Here is a 20,010-nt window from a genome sequence, read left to right as displayed (position 1 = left end):
TCAAGGTCAAGGTCACTGTAACAAAAAAATACAAAAGGGATTTAAAACTGAACAAATTTTGTTAGGGTCGACATATCCTCACTAAACTTAGTATTTATGAAAAGTTTATGGACAAGTTTTACGGGATTGCGTTTGGGGCCCCCGGGCTCAACGTCAAGATCACTGTTACTAAAAATAGAGGAAAAAACGTTTGAAGCTGAATAACACTAGTAAGGGTTGACGTATCTTGACTTAACTTGGCATATAAGAAGAGTTTACAGAGACCTTTCATGGTATTCCGCTTGGGGCCTCTGGGGCCAAGGTCAAGGTTACTGTTGCTAAAAATAGAAAAACGGTTAAAAAAATGAAAAACTTTAGGTGGGTTTGATTAATCTTTATTGAATTTGCTATCTAGAAAAAGTTTATGGAGACCTTTCATGGGATTGCGTGTGGGACCCCTGAGGTAAGGTCACTGCTACTGAAAATAGAAAAATGGTTAAAACCTAACCTCATACCGAATGCTAAAGTTCTTCTGTCAATCATTAAAAAACCTGGTTTCAGCGCATTGCGGCGTTTCTAGTTACTTATTTATAAACAAAAATCGAAATGTTCATTTTTTTGTTCCAGACAGTAAGAACGCAAAATACATATGTATTTCGTTTTGATATCTCGAAGAATATTCGACCGCATATATTGTTGTTTAGTGCTTTTTTCATTTTGTTCCACTTCTGATTTGTACAATGTTGCATTCCTTGTGGGACAATATGAAGACATGTCTTGAAACCTTTGCAAGCTATGCAGGTGATTGTCTATGATTGACTGCAGCGTACCTTTTAAGAACTGGTACCTTTCCTACGGCTTAATTCATTCGAATACCAGGTGATGTCTGTATCCGATCGTTGAGTACTTCTTTGCTTCTTCGCTTTTACATCATTGAAAGTAACTTATTATTCATAATGTTATGTTGAAACAAGGGAGGGGTAATGCGCATATAAAATAGTTTCAATATCAAGTGCGCTGGTCTTTCACTGACCGTTCCAAGGCGGTATGTATGTATATCGTTAGACCTTGTGGTCAAGAATAACCCGTGAAAGTGCAAGCACTTATTTCCAACGGTGTCCTTTGTTTTTGCTGATGGAGAAGCGAGCAGGAGAGACAGTGGTGGTATACAAGGAAGTCCGGGTGCGATACCCTAGCTTTTTTTCGAAGAGAACCCTTGGCTCTTTTACGTGCTTGGTGTAAAGCACCAGTACACGAGGCACACTTTTCCTGGGTTAAACCAGTACCGAGTACACCACTGTTCCAAGCACTATCCTTTAAATACCGAGCGCCAGGCAAGGGAGCTACTTGTGCCAACTTTTAACGTCCTTCGGTTTGACGCGGCCAGGGATCAAACCCACGACCTCCCACTCCCTAGGCAGACGCCTACACCACAAGACCAGGGTAATCCCATTATTTATTCATAAAGCTATTTTAATGCGTGCGTGGTCTGTTTGTGGTGTGTGCTTGTTTGTTTCTCCTGTTCAGTGTCGTGTGTGCCCTTACCTTATGCCTCTAAACAGGGTTTATAATTGAATGTTTGACTTCTGGGTTTGTCCCTGTAGTTTTCATTGTATTGCAAGTACGATTTATTGAAATCATACACCAGCAATCAAAGCGCGAGTTTTACAAATTCAGTAATGGGGGTAGTCGGTGAAGGTACTTTTATGTTCCATATAGTCACGGACAAAGATCAATATGTAGCGTATAAGTGCACAAGCGGATCCAGTGTGTGCGTTTGGGGGGTGCACCCGGCATCTTTTGCTCAAAAATTACATTTAATTTAAAAATAGCAGAAAAAAGGTAATACAATACGCCCAAAATACACCAATTCGGACTAAAAATTGTTTAAAAAATGGGGGTGAACACCACCATCCCTCTACAAACATTTAAAAACAAACACATTTTGGTATGGTTCTGAAGGAGGGACGCAAGTCAAAAGGTTACTCTCCTAAGTTACGCCCCTTCTAACGTCAAATCCTGGATCTGCCCTTGAAGTGAATATCGTCTATTATACGCATGTTCCTTATTGCACGGTTCGAGCTCCACCTAATGGTTACCGTTCTGGTATGAGAATAAATGAATTGAAAGAAACGCTTTCCAAATGTTACAAGGCAGGAAAATCAGATAATGTTTACAGTCTTATTCAATTACCTTTTTTCAGCACTATCAGAGTAGCGTTAACTTCGTTTCCTCACGCTTTGTTGTCCATGAGCTGTTTTCATGAAGCCGTATGCTTTTACTTTTTTGATTGTTTATATAACCAAAGTTCCAGATAAGGTTTCATATGCAATTGAGTATTACCCCATACTACTAGTCTAGAGTATTCAACATATTAAATGAGTATTTCAAGTGACTGATACTCCATGGTTTTGAATTAATTGCGTATCAGCATAGCAATTTTAATTAAAATTATTTGCAATGGAATTCATGAGCATGCATATTCTATCTTTAGATGTTTCTGTTAATTTGTTTTACAATTACATGGCGCGTGCACGCGCCTCCAGGTGATGAAGAAACAATGGTATAACCCATAAGTTTTTTTCGCATTGCATTATTTCATTTCCATCCTTTTTTTCTTTTTTTATTAATCGGACATGCCGATCAATTTTTTGTCATACTTTTTTAGGGTATATCAAACTTAAAAAGACGCCGTGATTTTGTGCCTGGAATGTATCGATACTTGTTAACACATGTTGCTAGGGCTAGGGAAAAAAGAAAACACGCCAACAGCCAAGTATAGATATCATTTATTGGCCAATTGCATTCGAGAATTTGTCTTATTTTCATGCAATAAAACTCTGGAATTGAGCTCCGCCTTTGGTGACAATTTTAATAGTTGTACTAAGGTCCGCCTTGACACTCGAGTTTCGTCAGTTTGCGATCGTCGATGTAGAAGTTCCCTTCGCATGCCGGCTCACAGGGATTGTCGTTTCTGAAAAAAAGAAACACTTTTTTGCCTGCTTGTGAAAAATACGACATGCAATAACATATGCAATGCTTAACTGCATTAAACATTCTACAATGAGATTTTTGATTCTGTGTACATGTTCAAAGTTGTATATGTCTTAGTCATGGTGTTCATGTATGGAAGGGCAAAAGGGTCAAAACTCCTTAGATCTGCGTTTTGATTAGTTCAATATTGTTGTCGAAAAAAGTCTTTCCATTTCCTATATGTCAGAAAAACGCGTCTTGATCCTAAAATGTTGGTCTTTTTACATCTAATTTTGTTTCTAAGCACATTAAAAAAAAACAAAAAAACATTTCTTGCAGTAGGTGCAAATGTGTATCTATATAGATGAACTTCATTTGCTGAATTGGGAAACTTTATTTGATTTTCCTGTTTTTATGTATTGTTTTTTTACTTTAAAGTTTTGCTAATTCAATTGATATGAGTGAAATTCATTTGAAAGTTTACTTTTGTATATTCATAACTATCTTATGCACCAGTCAACCAGGGGGGGGGGGGGGATGCCCCAGGTCCGGGGGAATACCGGAAATAGCGGGGGAAATGAGCCGTGTTTTTACCTTTCAGGTGGCTCCGCAGTGCCGAGTGAGTGAGGTGGTTTTGTTTTCACGCCGAAAACAGCGGATTGGATTTTGTCAAAGTCAGCTTTTCCCCGGACCTGGGGGGGGGGGCGTGGTTACAATTGACTGGTGCATTTGCTTTTAATATCATCGCGGCTTGCTTGAAGCCTTATTGAGCTAAGAAGAGTTTAGGAAGTTTGAATTATACATGCACGTGTTCACAATAACATACATTTCTTGATGAATAAACGATAGTTTATAAATTAATAAGTTTAATTAACTTAATTTAAGTCCTTGTAACAAGAGTATAACAACGACTCCTTTAACTGTTTTGTTTTTAAAATAATTGTTTTAACGTGTAATACAAATTGGTATTACGGTAATAAACATGTTGTTTATAAATTTGTTAATTACGACAATAATTAAATTTGTCAAATATAATTTCTTTCGCTATCAGACAGAAGCTAAATCAGAAGAGTTCAACCGACCATTTTTTTAAGTCATTCGTGAATATAAACAGCTATACTGACCAAAGACGAGAGTTGTAGTGGTGTTTCTATGTTCAATTCATTATATAAATTGTAGATTGCAAATGCGTGCTTCGGAAAGGAGTTGTAATACGTGTGGTCAAACCAAACAACACCTTGGGCAGGGATTTACGTTTTTGATGACCAATGTCAAGCAGAAGAACATTCGGAACACCTCAGCCAATTTATCGAAAACAACATCGGTTGTATGCCGGTACATCAGTTGAAGTAGTTCGTATATTTTTTAATTATATCATTGATTAATTGTAGTGTTTTACAGTCGAATTTATTAATCTAAGTTTACATTGATTACCAGTTAAGTGTATTATTGCAAACATAATTAAGATTCCCAAGAATTAAGTCATAAAGTTTAACTGCTAAATAAAATTACTACGCGATCTACTTGCAGCGGACTTAAACGTACCACTTTTTGAGTATGTAAACCGTCCAAATACATCCGAGGTTGTTTGCGATAAAAATGGCCGAGGAGTTCCGAATGGCAGAAGAAACATGCGTTCTAATATTTCTATTAAACCAGGTGGCCGGGACCGTTAATGCTATTCGGTCGGCTCAGTGTTAACAACCTTTTTTTAAGAATGGTATTATAAAACGTATTTAATAGTTTAATTGTATATTACTAGAGTTGATCACTTACATGCATTCCGCACTTGGATATTGAGGGCACTTGTCCACTGTGCACGGGTTGACCAAACATTGAAGTGTCGGGCTCCCAGAAGGGCACGAAACTGTGTAAAGTATAAATGAAAATGGTCAGCTTTTATACAAGCTCGGCTTCTTCGATGAGATGGCACTTGCACGTCGCGAAGAGGACATGGAACCCTCTGAGATAAAGAAATAATTATACTATCTGCAGGCAAAGCAACCTTGATGAAGACCTGCGGGGTAGCTATAAAAAGGGAAGACTTATTTAAAAAAAAAAAAACTACCTGCTCTCATCCAGACTTCAATAATCGCGGTTTTCCTCTTTTTCATCGATTTCAACTTTAAATTACCCATGGGAATTTAACTTGGTTAATGCAATCATATAGGCCAAAGCAGACCAGTATAAACTTTAAAGATGCGCTACTACTCCCAAATAAGATTTACCACAATTAATACAATTGTTTAAATATACCAGAAAGGATGAATAAATATCGAAAACAATTGTTTTTGTGAAGGATTCCGAGTTTAATTTGAAAACATTGTGCAGAAAACACGGTATTTCTACCTTATGAGACAACAGTAGATCACTGTAAATCTTTTAGCATTCACCAACCATTCAATATTTTTTGCGCTTTCAGCTATAAAATAAAGGGTTACAATCTTGTTATCAGTAATTAATATTATCCATAAATGCATTATTTAGTAACTTGTTCAAGATTGGTCACTCAAAATGTATGTTTGTAATACATGTGTATATATTAATTTTGAATAAGAGTGTCTCTTTAAAGAATTAGAATGATACAAGCGCATGTCTACATGTCGTTAAAACAGTTATTACGATTATGGCCATGGGGGCGGAGAGATAGACATGGCCATGGGGGGGGGGGAGAGATAGACATGGCCATGGGAGGCGGAGAGATAGACATGGCCATGGGAGGCGGAGAGATAGACATGGCCATGGGAGGCGGAGAGACAGACATGGCCATGGGAGGCGGAGAGATAGACATGGCCACGGGAGGCGGAGAGATAGACTGACGCATCGACACACAATCAAAGAAACGGAAAGACAATCATGACAGGAGGACGGACATAAGTGTAAAGGAGCATATTATAGGTTAATGCATTATTATGATTAATTTAATTCATTTAAATGATCAAATCAAACAAAAAATATGATTTATGTACACATAAAAATAAGCCTATATATATATTGTTTAATTAATAGCTACGTGGCCACATATTCCCCAGTAAAAAAACGCCAAACTATCGCTAATAAGTTTTAATCTGAACACAAATATATTTTTTTTTATATTTATTTATTTGATCATTAAGGACAAATCAATTAAACATGATACTCAATTACATAAAAATAAGATTTGCATCAACCTATATTGTGCGCCTACAAAACAATTTCAAATTTCAAAAGATGTGAAATTGTTGTTGTCGGCATCGTCCTTAACCAATACCCCCCCCACACACACACACAAAAGCCCTCCCCCCTCCACACGCACGCACGTATGCACGCACGCACGCACGCACGCACGCACGCACGCACGCAAGCACACTCCCCTTCCCCACTTGTATTATTCATTTTAAGTCGGCATCAAGCTACAACAGTCTTTCTGATGTTTAAGTATAATTGTTAAGAATAAAAAAAAATCGTTATCGAATTGGCGGGCAATATCAAACGTATATCACTAACCTGGTTTGACACAAATGCCACCCCCGCAGGCACTAGGGCAGCACTTCTCGTTGTTTTGGCAATCAAAATCATCACCGCATTGCACTGGGCAAATACTGACCTCTCCAGGGACTGGTTTTGGACATTTCCCACGTTTCTTGACTCCTGCACAGCAATGTTATAATTATAATACAATAGACTCACTGGCATCGGATTTTCAAACTAAATCATTTTTTTTTAAATCCAACAAAATCTTATAATTCCAGGTATTCTACTATATATACAGTACAAAGCGCATATTGATAAAAAAAATCTCATTTAAGTATAACAATTTTTAGTGGTTTTGTTTTTGGATTTAAAAAAAAATGATTTAGTTTGAAAATCCGATGCCAGCGAATAGGCTCTACCAAACTGATTCCAAGTTTACTGCGAATTCCAGTTACAGCACCTTCTTACCAGGCAGGAAAGCAAACAAACACTCGTTAAAAAACAAGCGCAAATTCACATAATTTACTTCTTTGAAATAAACAACATGCGCTGTCAAAGAAAAAACAATCAACTGTAAGTCTATGTTATTGTTAATTTTAGAAAATATTTTACTTCATCAATATATGTAAAAGCTTTAGAAATGCATGTTTTTTTTATTTATCTATTTTTAAAAATGTTGTTTTTCAAAGCCTTAAACCTACCAACCAGATGACGTTAAACCTAGAATCATTTTTGAATGGCCTTCCACAAGTAGTCGTTACAAGTGTTCACTATTATGGATGGCCTTCCAATATAAGTCGTTACAAGTGTTCACTATTTGGGATGGCCTTCCACAAGAAGTCGTTACAAGTGTTCACTATTTGGGATGGCCTTCCACAAGAAGTCGTTACAAGTGTTTACTATTTGGGATGGCCTTCCACAAGAAGTCGTTACAAGTGTTCACTATTTTGGATGGCCTTCCACAAGAAGTCGTTAAAAGTGTTCACTATTTGGGATGGCCTTCCACTATAAGTCGTTACAAGTGTTTACTATTTGGGATGGCCTTCCACAAGAAGTCGTTACAAGTGTTCACTATTTGGGATGGCCTTCCAATATAAGTCGTTACAAGTGTTCACTATTTGGGATGGCCTTCCACTCTAAGTCGTTACAAGTGTTCACTATTATGGATGTCCTTACACTATAAGTCGTTACAAGTGTTCACTAATTGGGATGGCCTTCCAATATAAGTTGTCACAAGTGTTCACTATTTGGGATGGCCTTACACTATAAGTCGTTACAAGTGTTCACTATTTGGGATGGCCTTCCACTCTAAGTCGTTACAAGTGTTCACTATTTGGGGTGGCCTTACACTATAAGTCGTTACAAGTGTTCACTATTTGGGATGGCCTTACACTATAAGTCGTTACAAGTGTTCACTATTTGGGATGGCCTTCCACTCTAAGTCGTTACAAGTGTTCACTATTTGGGATGGCCTTACACTATAAGTCGTTACAAGTGTTCACTATTTGGGGTGGCCTTCCACTATAAGTCGTTACAAGTGTTCACTATTTGGGGTGGCCTTCCAATATAAGTCGTTACAAGTGTTCACTATTTGGGATGGCCTTCCACTATAAGTCGTTACAAGTGTTCACTATTTGGGATGGCCTTCCACTCTAAGTTGTTACAGGCTATCTATATTTGGAATGGCCTTCCACTATAAGTCGTTTAAAGTGTTCATAATTTGGGATGGCCTTCCACTCTAAGTCGTTACAGGCTATCTATATGTGGGATGGCCTTACACTATAAGTCGTTACAAGTGTTCATTATTTGGGATGGCCTTCCACTATAAGTCGTTACAAGTGTTCATTATTTGGGATGGCCTTCCACTCTAAGTCGTTACAGGCTATCTATATTTGGGATGGCCTTAAACTATAAGTCGTTACAAGTGTTCACTATTTGGGATGGCCTTCCACTCTAAGTCGTTACAAGTGTTCAATATTTGGGTTGGCCTTCCAATATAAGTCGTTACAGGTTATCTATATTTGGGATGGCCTTCCACTATAAGTCGTTACAAGTGTTCATTATTTGGGATGGCCTTCCACTCTAAGTCGTTACAGGCTATCTATATTTGGGATGGCCTTAAACTATAAGTCGTTACAAGTGTTCACTATTTGGGATGGCCTTCCACTCTAAGTCGTTACAAGTGTTCACTATTTGGGATGGCCTTACACTATAAGTCGTTACAAGTGTTCACTATTTGGGATGGCCTTCCACTCTAAGTCGTTACAAGTGTCCACTATTTGGGGTGGCCTTACACTATAAGTCGTTACAAGTGTTCACTATTTGGGATGGCCTTACACTATAAGTCGTTACAAGTGTTCACTATTTGGGATGGCCTTCCACTCTAAGTCGTTACAAGTGTTCACTATTTGGGATGGCCTTACACTATAAGTCGTTACAAGTGTTCACTATTTGGGATGGCCTTCCACTATAAGTCGTTACAAGTGTTCACTATTTGGGGTGGCCTTCCAATATAAGTCGTTACAAGTGTTCACTATTTGGGATGGCCTTCCACTATAAGTCGTTACAAGTGTTCACTATTTGGGATGGCCTTCCACTAGAAGTCGATACAATTGTCTATTATTTGGGATGGCCTTCCACTATAAGTCGTTACAAGTGTTCTATATTTGGGATGGCCTTGGACTATAAGTCGTTACAAGTGTTCATTATTTGGGATGACCTTAGACTATACAGTGTGATTTGGGTGGCTTTTGTCCGGGAATTGGGATTTGTCTGAGTAGGGGGACAGTGATTTTGACAGGGAATAAGAATTTTGTCCGGGAATGGGGCCGGGGATTTTGTCGTGGATTAAGAATTTTGTACCGGAAAGGGTATTTTGTCCGGGAATGGAGACGGGAATTTTGTTGAGGAATAAGAATTTTGTCCGGGAATGGGTATTTTATCCTCGAATGGGGATTTTTCAACATGTTCCATCAATCAACATCGGCCCTATAGCAAGGCGAACATGTATGCAAGTTTACAAATCAAGCGACATAAAAGTCCTTTTACCATCTATATTTGATAGCCAGTACTCATCACCGACGAATATCTGTATATGGATTAAACTCAAGACCCACTGATCAAATGTCCAATCGGCCATTTATTCGTTACAGAAGTACGTTTTAATATGTCGCAAATGCTCATAGCATACCCGTATATCGGTATCGGTCAGAGATGGTTATTTGCATATACAGTCGGACCTCGCTATTTCGAATTCTGTTATCTCGATGTTCCAATAATGTCGAACTTTTTTTCAAACAGTATAATAGGTTCAGTTGCCAAATTTTGTATTCCGGATATATCGAATGTTCGTTATATCGAAGTATTTCCTACGGTCCCAACGACTTCGATCACATGGCTGTATATATTCAAAATCGCCGATTATAATTGAATTTATATATCTAACAGGGATAAACACGGTCTTGGAACCGCCATGCTATATTTAAGAAATATTACACATCACTGAGGCTCATATCATATTATAAGGACCGGCCAATCAGCCACCGAAAGTGTATATGGACCGAGGCGTAAGCCGAGGTGCATTCAGCTTCGAGGGCTGACTGGCCGGTCCTTAAAATGTCATATGGCACGAAGTGGGGATTGGTTACCCCCTGTCCCCTTAACCCCTGTAATATTTCTTTTATTATACCGAATATTTTATATTACCATTCAATATTTAAGATGTGTTTTATTGAATAAAGCTAATAATGTTTACTTGCGACAATTTTTCGTCGTTGTGAAATAACAAGCCGCACTTACCAGTTGGATGACATCAGCGGTCCATATTAAAATTTTGGCGAAGTCCGGACCGGCCTAAAATATGATATGGACCGGTGGCGTCATAAAACTGGATTTTCATCAAAATACAGTGATATACGGACCGATCGATATAGCCTTTATATAGACAAAGAAGGGATACATTTATGTGAGGTATACTATTCTTATATAGACAATATTTCATCATTTCGCACCGTCACGCATGACGTTTTGATACTGCCACCTATGAACTTGCCATTGCTGTTGATCGGATAAATGTAACAACATTGTCCCAGAGCGTCAGGGTAGGTCTCCGTGCTCACACACTTCGTCCCCGAATCGGCCGCACACTGAAAGCCCGCTATACCCTGACATAGTTCGTCACCGCCAAAGATACATGGATCTTTAAGAGATAAATACATAATAGTGTTTCTGTGATTGGATTGGATTCAGATGTACGCATTTAACACGCTGTTTTCATTGTACAAGCACGCAATTGTTGACAAAGAGCTTTGAAATGCCAATCTTTATTAAACCCGACCTTCTTAAAAGGTTTATTGCCACATTTGGAAGAATACTGGCCTGGTACATTTTAGCATTTCACCACCACTGTGTGGGAAGGGACACCGGATATAGCTCAAACAGGGATTAGTAAACAGACAATTATGCAGTTGTTTTAATTTACCAGAGGTAAGGTCATGCTGTGTTAACGCATATCTACCGTATCCACAAATGAAGCAAGTGTTTGAACTAATAGCTGAATGCTAAATGTGGCCTATGGTATACTTTAAAGTGCTTACGATTTAGCAGACCTCGTAAAAGGTTTCTTCAAATCTGAGATGATCACCTCAAAACTTACTGAATTTCGACAAGTATTGTTATTTTTAGGAAATATATCGAATAAATAAAAAATCTGAATCGAAGGATTATACAAGGATAAGCTCAACTATTTTTATTGTAAGAAATGGCAATGTAACTTTTAAACTGTTAAAGATATGACCTTAGAAATGTTCACAGTACTGTACTGGGGATAGCCGTATTATGCACTGGGGATAGTTTCAAAGTTGAAGAATGTGTGTCCTGGTGATAACATGTAAAATGGGACAAACATTTATTGTAACAGTATGTCTATTTCGAACTTTCAAATAATTTGCAAAAAGTGAGAGTACAATTTGATAAGAAATTATTGAGCAAACTTAAGTAAACAATGAGTTTGATCCGTGCTCTCCTAAATGAACGTATATATGCAAGCTGCGTAAATATCAGGGTTGGTCACAATACATTCTATCTCACTAAATTGAACGAGCAGAGACCATTATTCTGTTATACCAAGTAATACCAACATTGACCCAAGCTTAGAACAAAGCTTTACGTGTTCCAAATTTGATCACAATATCCCTTCTGGTAACTTTCTGTTTGCAAAAACGTACCTACTTGATTTACAAAGCAATATTATAAATATGAATAGCAAACATGACATAAATTCTACGGCCATATGTTTTGTGTTTCTCAATAAATCAGATTACCGGCGTATTTCAAATATTTAGATATTGATGCTTGTGAAAAAAACACATCATGGTTGACTAATATGTATGAATGAAACAGTTTTAAGTGCATACAGATACAAAGAACAACAACACGTTTTTGCTCTCATCCCTCGATATGGACAACATCGAACAATTTCCCTCGAGCTCGCGTATAGATAAATAGCCGTTATCATTATCACAGTCTCGTTTTTCTAAATACATCGTTACTATCCTCAGTCCACTTAATAGCTATCCCCTGTGCAGTTATTTATTTGCTTCATCTATCCCCAGTACACTGCCAGAGCATCAAAAGGTATGAATATCTCCGTAACAACAAAAGATATCATATTGATATTTTAAACATTACTAGATTATGTAATTGCAATGAATTTGCTCGATTCAGTTTTTATTCTTACTTTCAATTTGTTGATTTATGTTTGAAATCGTACCACATAAATTAACATTCATGAGCGATCATGCAACTTTCGGCGAGAATTGAGCTATTATACAAAAGAGGAGACACATTTCCATCATAGTCGTATATTGCACATTATCAAGTAATTCAAAACTCTTCGATTTTGTTAAATATATCACCATAAAATACAAAAAAATGATAGAAAACTGTCCATGTGTCAAAACCAAACGCTTATCGATTGATCACTTTTTGAGCTATATCCGGTGTCCGTTCCCACACAATGACCACTATGGACGAAAGAAGTACCTACACAAAATTAGGGAGGTTTAGTGGTATAGTGTTATGCCTCTCCCAAACAGGGCTAGTGTTCCAACTAGGGATGGCAACGAGTAGTAAAATTAATACTCGAGTACTCGGACGGTCGTTCGATCGAGTACTCGGGTACTCGATTACTCGGAAAAATTGAATATGTGTTCGCAAAGACAAGATTGTGTATACATGTATCGTTAATGACGTATATTGTGCGTTGGTCGTATTATTGGTCATTTTCACCTTTAAAGTAAACTTTCATTACGTATTTTTACTATTTTAACAAAAAATGATATAAAAAGGAAACAAATGTTGTTTCAGGCTTTTAATTTGTCTTATTCGTTTCATTTTATACAAGAATGCACTGCAGAAATGAACAACAATCAGAATTACAATGAACGAAAATTAATAGCATACATAAAAATATTCAATACGAAGTTCAGTTGTTGAGTTGTTTACTCTACAATTTTTTTTTAAATTATAGTTTTTCGTACTGTGTAATTGTTGTTTACCTCATTAATATTCATAATTCTTGACTTAATATCAACCAATCAATTGTGATAATCATTGCAAAAATAGTTAAAATGCGCCCATTAAAAAATCAATTCTCGTAACGGTCGAATTGTGTAGGTGAAAGTACCGCTATTAAAACTTCGCTAATTGACATCAGTTTTAATTTGAAATAGGGGTCCTTTGTTGACAGTTTGCAACTATCATAACAACTGTCAACTAATTGATTGAGGTCAATTGTGTACACAGCGGGGATTAGAGGGACCGTAAATTGTCTTCTTGGCAACTAACCAGATCTGATATTTTGTCTGTAAATCGTGTATTTGGTGATTTTTATAGATTGTTATTTTTTTTCCGAGTACTCGAGTAGTGATTTGGTACTCGAGTACTCGGACGTTCGATCGAGTACTCGAGTACTCGGGTACTCGTTGCCATCCCTAGTTCCAACCCAAACATCGCAATTAAAGATGACATTTATTTAGGTCTGGTTTCTAGCCATAGAAATTCAGATGAATAAAGAGTGATTCATGAATTCAGAATCTGAAAGTGGGTTACAAAATAGATTAGTACTGCTAGAAGATTATTGTAACAGGTCGAAACTTAGTGTTAATATAAATAAAACAAAGGTGATGATATTTAAAAAGGTGGCAATGTTAGAAGAAATATTAAATTTATGTACAAAAGACAAGAACTAGAGATTTTAAAAAAGTTTACTTATATAGGCATTGTATTTACACCTGGTGGTTCATTCAGTACAACGTTTGAAACCTTGTCAGGGAAAACTATGAAGGCATTATATAGCTTAATTCAGATCTTACCAAGTTCCCTGGTATATCAATAAGCCACTATTTGTCATTATTTGATAAACTTATATACCCAGTGTTGAATTATGGCTGTGAAGTCTGGGGGTTAAACGATAGTGTAAAGATAGAACGAGTTCATTTTAAGTTTTGTAGAGAAATTCTAGGTGAAAGAACCCAAACACAGAACAATTGTGTTTATGGAGAACTTGGAAGAACACCATTAGTCACTAAAAGAGTTGTAAGCGTTATAAAGTAGTGGTTAAAATTTTTGCATTGTGATGATATCAAATATGTAAGAGCAGTTTATAAAATATTTTATAGACACTTAGAGAGAATGCCTAATTGTAAATCATGGGCAAAGAGCGTTAGAAATATTTTACAAACATTAGGATTTAATGAAGTTTGGTTATTTCAAACTGTTGGTGACGTTGATAAATTTATATATGAATAAAAGCAGCGACTGCAAGATGTTTATGTACAAAACTGGTTTGCAGAAATTAATAACTCATCCAGAGCAAAATCATATGTGCTGTTTGCAGATTTTAAGTTACAATCTTACTTGTGTGATGTAAATATTGTAAAATTTCGGAAATCCCTTACGAGGTTAAGACTCTCATCACATAGACTAGAAATCGAGGCCGGTAGATGGCATAAACCTGAATCTATACCTGTTAGTGAACGAAAATGTCAAATTTGTAATATCCTCGAAGATGAGTTTCATTTTTTGTTAGAATGTACATTGTATAATGATTTAAGAAAACAATACATCAGTAAATATTATTGGAAAAGACCAAATGTACTGAAATTTGTTGAACTTATTGCTAGTGATAGGAAAGCTACATGTAGAAAATTATCGATGTATGTACATAAAGCTTTTGAATTAAGAAATACTTTTGTTTATATCTAACTTATGTAATAAGTTTATATCTGTATAACAGCCACTGTCTCCTCACTGTGATAATATTATAGCATTATATATATAATAGTTTGAATTATGTAATAATATAGTGTTATATATATATTCAAGTTTTTATTATATAATAATATAGTGTTAGTTATTGTAAAAAAATAAATAAAAAAATGTATCTATGAAATTGTTTTTGACCACTGATCTATGAATTGTCATGATATATGTATATATGCAAAATTCTTGTATGCTCATGGGCCTATGGCCTTTATGCATTTGAAATAAACTATAAACTATATAATCGGTTCCGGGTTGTCTATCGATAATCGGTTTCTTGCGTGGAGTAACACTCGAGTACTGACAATTCCTTCATGTCAGTTAATAACTGATAAAATATATAGTTGCTAAGAGAACAGCAAATACGATAGATTGTACAAACCCTTTCCAATGCAGATGGGGCAGCATTTCCCTTGCACTGTAACGAGCGTCCCGTCGGTACAGGCGGGTGTGAGACATCCGATGTTCGCGCATTGCGAGGGCGGGCCTGCATTGTATGCAATTATTTAAGTATAAGTTTCAGTCTTTTATAAGTTTTATATGTTAATGAATAAAGTGTTACCGTATATTCTGTTAATACCATTTCGCTAGTGAGCTAGTCTTTAATGCCACTCGTAAAAGTGTCCGCTTGCAGAGGGAGAGGTCGTAGGTTCGATCCCAAACAGGTGCACATGGTAATAAATGCAGTCTTTACAATATGATGGTTCAAATTGCATACAATTTAAAAGATACGCTCGTTTGTTGTGTTCGGTTTATTCATACGAGTTCTGTAAGTTTGTGAGTATCAACGCTCGTTTTTATGTGTTTGTACACGCCGACGGATTTAACGACGTCAACATCATTAAACCATCACCATCAACATCATGATCATCCCCTTCGTCATCATGATCATGATCATCATGATCATCATGACCATCATGATCATCATGATTATCATCAGCATCATCAGCATCATCAGCATCATCATCATCATCATCAATTACATCATCATCAGCAGCAGCAACAGCAGCAGCCACAGCAACAGCAGTTGCAGTTGCATCACCACCACCATCATCATCATCATCACTGCCATCATCATCATCATCATCATCATCATCATCATCATCATCATCATCATCATCATCATCATCATCATCATCATCATCATCATCATCATCATCATCATCATCATCATTATAATCATCACCACCACTAACACCATACATCATTATCATCTCCATCTATAATTGTGTATCAAATCGGGTTGTCTAGTTCTAATGACTTTCTGCATCTTCATATCCTTTCGCGACTTCAAGACATACCGCCATTTCCCTTTTTACACTGGTAACAACACTCATTCGGGATTTTGGAGAGCCGTTCATCTGAGGCGCACTTGGGTAGATAGCAACGAATGCTGCTACAGTCAGCATTCGCTCCAATGACTGCTGTAAAAGAGAAAAAAGTATAATAAAATAAATATATATATCAAAACGTGACAGTCTGCAAGAAAATAAAAAATAAAAAAAAACATTTGATTATCTCATGTAATTTGCCAATCGGATTTGGGGCAAATCACAATAACATTATAGTCAAATAAAGAATATTATTTCGAACAATACCTTGTATCTCTCCTACAGCACATGCTATTCCAAAAACAAGGAATACATTCAGCTTCGGCATATTGTCAAGAAATAATTCTCACTTTTTTACTGCGCATTAAATGGCAAAATGTGCGAGAATGATCGTCGATGAATTGATGTTAGTTGCCAGAGTATTGCATATACCAGCTCGTATATTATGCATTGTATAAGCGCAATTAATTAATCGCTTTATGCGCATGTTCAGTCTTGTTTTGAAATGCAATTTGTATACGTCAAAGCTTCACATTATCTGATATTGATAAATTGCATTTGAATTAGCTTAGCCAGCCAGCTGAAAATGTTAGGATAAAAAGTTTAATCGGATCGTGATACATGTTTTTCAAGGTTGATGTAATATGCAGATGATGCAGTTATTTTTGCAAAGAATGAGCACGAATTATAGATTATGAAAACCTGTTTTTTTGCTAATGTAACGAAAGCATTTATTTGTTGATTATTGTAACCAAATGCAATACCAAGGTCTGAATTTATTGGGACCTCCACTTGTTTGCCGTTGTTGATATACAATTGAATTTAACCCGTTGGCTCGAACTCGCTTGGTCGAAGTTCTCCTTGGATCGAACTGGATTTGAAGGACCGATTTCTTATAACTGAATGTAAGCATTCCCGGTTGGCTCGAATTTTCCGAGCCTCGATGTATTTTGCCGGACCCTCGAAGTTCGAGCCAACGGAGTTCTTTGTAAATATTGCCAAAATACTACATGTTATAGTTATTTTTTTACAATCTACAGAAAATATAGGGGGCGGGGCCGCAAGCCTAGTTAGCCCGTTTCTTATTTTGTCAAAATTTGACTCTTGGAGATTGATGGTGCGTTCGTCAGAATCGATCGGACATGGTTTCAAAAGTTAGTGCGTATGCTTAAATAATGATCCATGAACGCTACACACGGAACACTTTTGATGCTTATGCATCAGTCAGTTGTAACCTTCCCCCCCCCCACCCCCAGGTCCAGGGTATACCAGGGATAGTGGGGGAAATGGCCCGTGTTTTTACCTTCCAGGTTGCCCTGCAGTGCCAAGTGAATGCGGTGGTTTTGTTTTCGCGCCAAAATAGCAAGGAATGGTTCTACCTAGGATATCCCCGGTGTGCGGGGGCATTCGGTGGGGATTTTACCAGCAGTTTGTCCCCACAGGGCAGGGATTTCACCCCGGATTTGCAAGACCCGAAGTAAAAGTTCCCGCTTTTCTCCGACCTGGGGGCTGCGGTTACAATTGACCAGTGCATTGAAATCGCGACATAAACACATGGCGGAAATACTACGGTTCGTTAATAAGAGCGTAAGTATCCACTTCGAATGTTTTCTGTGCTTTAAAAGGGTATTCTAGGCTCACTGCTGTGTTATCAGTACCACTCTAGTTTTACAAAACGCTCTATTCTTATTTTGGAAGTTAAATTTATTAATGCAAAAGTAGAGAAGCAGAAATAAGAAATTTGTTTAACTGAGCTCTTGTATGTTATTTAAACATATTTCGCTACGAAAGGATTGTTTCATTCATTTCAGTTTCTCACTTAACAATCTATTTATGATATATGTACATACTACTAGTACTAATATAAAAGTACAATAATACTAATAGTTCTGAAAAAAATCGGTCTCAATAGCGGGGTGGTCGTGAAAACCTGGTGGTCGTATACAGGGTTTTTACTGTACATACTATATAAGATCATATTGCTGGACAACAAGTTATTTCAGGATTTTTTTCAGAGCGCCCTTTGATGCTTTGCATCATGACGCCTACTTAACGCCAGCACCATCAAACTCAAAGAAAAAGAGCTGTTGACACTGTTCACACATTATAGAAACGAGATCGTAGCCAATGTGTAGTCAAGTGATCTTATGCGGTACCATATTTTCCCAATTTTTGAAATATGTCCATTTAATAAAAATATCAGAAAATGTTTAAACTCTCGTCTGTTAAAAATAAAAGGCACTTCATTTTCTTATCAATAAAGTGGTGGAGCTTGCGTTTAGAAGGCATGGTCAATGTTTTTTCTCGTATTAAATGTAATTGCCACGTGTCATGGTATGCAGACAAATATACATGTTAAAGTTGAAGCCCAGACTAAGTTAAAAAACAAATGAATGTCATTGCAGTTCTTTGCCTAATATGTCATATATCTTAAACAAGAATAAAATATTTCTCAAACTCCTTATACTTGTTTATGTTTAAAGCAACCATAATTAAAGTCGAACTCGTTGGATCGAACTATCAGTGACCGACAAAACACCTCGTGCCTCGGCGAATTCGAACCAAGCGGGAATTCTTACATTTAGTTTAAAGAAATCGATCCTTTATATTCACCTCGAGCAAAACGAGGAAATCGAGCCAACAGGGTTCGACTGTTAGATTTCTAAGAAAGTTCGACATAAAAATGAATAATTTTGTTTGTTGATAACGTAAACAAATCAGTACAATTGAGCTAAGGACCGTATGGAATGCAACAATGCCGATGATATTTAAACTACATTTTTCAACTAAACATAAATATGAAATACCTTGTATTTCCCCCATATAAATCGCAACTCCAAAAACAACAATAAGCGTTAACCTCAGCATCCTGTCGTAAAATGTTATCAAAATTGGTGTTGTTTGCCAGACTCCCTGTATTTATATATAATTCTATTTATTCCAGGTCGCCCCAGTAGCTTAGGCTATGAAACTGCTGTTGCCAATGTCTGCTCCAAAAAAGGTGATCAGATTAACTTTCCTTGTTAAAGGAAATTCAAAGTGATTCAGTTCCGCCCCTGTGGACAGATTGAGGGAATGTAAGGTGGTTTACGTCTCAGAGTGAATCATTGCTGGTTTTCATCTATTTTACAAAGCCAGCTAATTAGATTACATTATGTCTCGGATTTTTGAAAGCTTACATTTGCAACAGCTGTTTCTAAGTTTCGGTTATATAATAACCCGTCTTTTTTAAATATATAAAAACTAAAATGACTCACTGTGTGACGTACAACAGCTAATATTAGCTCGACCTATATACAGGGGCGGACCTGAAGCATTTAGAATTGTACACCCGTATCACTACAAGTGAAACTCTTTCATAAGTTTGGTCTCATAATGTAAAATGTGGTAGAAATAGGGGTGATATTCAATATTCAACTGAAATCAATCTTTTGGTTACACATTTTTCACTTAATTCACTCTATTGATCAGTTATTAATAACAAGTAATCCGATTAACTACATCGTTCTCAGATCCAATTAAGAAAAATATTGAATACAAGCCGTGGACGCATTTAACCTTCAATAGGGTGAAATTCAGTGATGCAAACATCATTTTCAAGCATTCTGAACTTCAACTTCATTAAAATAACAATAAACTTTAACCAGTTAAGCGTTGCAAATACCAGTAGAGGAGTAGTTCTCGGACGCGTTTTGATGGGCTTTGTTTTCAAGAAGCCTTGCTGAATTGTTAACATATACATAACACCCACATAGTATTTTATTCCCGATCACACGATTTAAGCACTTGCCATTTTGGGGAAACCAAAATTGAAAAACATATAATTTTTTATACACTTGGTCTACTGTATTCTGGCGTATTGTTTGGTACGCGAGATACTTAACTTAAGGAGATGATTTAAGTACGGAAATGACTAAAGATGTTTTTTTAATGCCGGCAGTGGAATATTGCT

The 20,010-nt window shown here is 36.8% G+C and overlaps 1 protein-coding gene across 2 annotated transcripts; it reads right to left on the bottom strand.

Annotated features, from left to right (window-relative positions):
* Positions 1-2,756: 2,756 nt before the first annotated feature.
* On the bottom strand, positions 2,757-19,052 carry LOC128239276 (uncharacterized protein DDB_G0274171-like). 2 transcript variants are annotated; one of them, XM_052955852.1, is made up of 7 exons: positions 18,866-19,052; positions 16,029-16,151; positions 15,110-15,214; positions 10,457-10,603; positions 6,439-6,582; positions 4,729-4,819; positions 2,757-2,953 (listed from the first exon to the last, which is right to left on the bottom strand). In XM_052955852.1, the coding sequence occupies exons 1-7, from the start codon at positions 18,924-18,926 to the stop codon at positions 2,863-2,865; spliced, it is 762 nt and encodes a 253-aa protein (XP_052811812.1). In that variant the 5' UTR covers positions 18,927-19,052; the 3' UTR covers positions 2,757-2,862. The 2 variants fall into 2 exon arrangements, with proteins under 2 accessions (XP_052811812.1, XP_052811821.1); XM_052955861.1 differs by lacking the exon at positions 18,866-19,052 and adding an exon at positions 16,326-16,484.
* Between the last annotated feature and the right edge of the window lie 958 nt (positions 19,053-20,010).

This window comes from Mya arenaria, chromosome 1 (assembly GCF_026914265.1).
Source record: "Mya arenaria isolate MELC-2E11 chromosome 1, ASM2691426v1".
In the NCBI taxonomy this organism is placed as follows: Eukaryota; Metazoa; Mollusca; class Bivalvia; order Myida; family Myidae; genus Mya; species Mya arenaria.
Note: the sequence above shows the minus strand (reverse complement) of the source record. Positions and strands in the feature narration are given on the sequence as shown.

Excerpts from the sequence above, each read along its gene's own strand:
- LOC128239276 (XM_052955852.1), bottom strand. The coding sequence starts at position 18,926 with ATGCTGAGGTTAACGCTTATTGTTGTTTTTGGAGTTGCGATTTATATG. Across the intron at positions 16,152-18,865 it reads TTATATGGGGGAAATACAAG|CAGTCATTGGAGCGAATGCT; the intron begins GTATTTCATATT and ends TCTCTTTTACAG. Across the intron at positions 4,820-6,438 it reads TGGCATTTGTGTCAAACCAG|TTTCGTGCCCTTCTGGGAGC; the intron begins GTTAGTGATATA and ends TACTTTACACAG.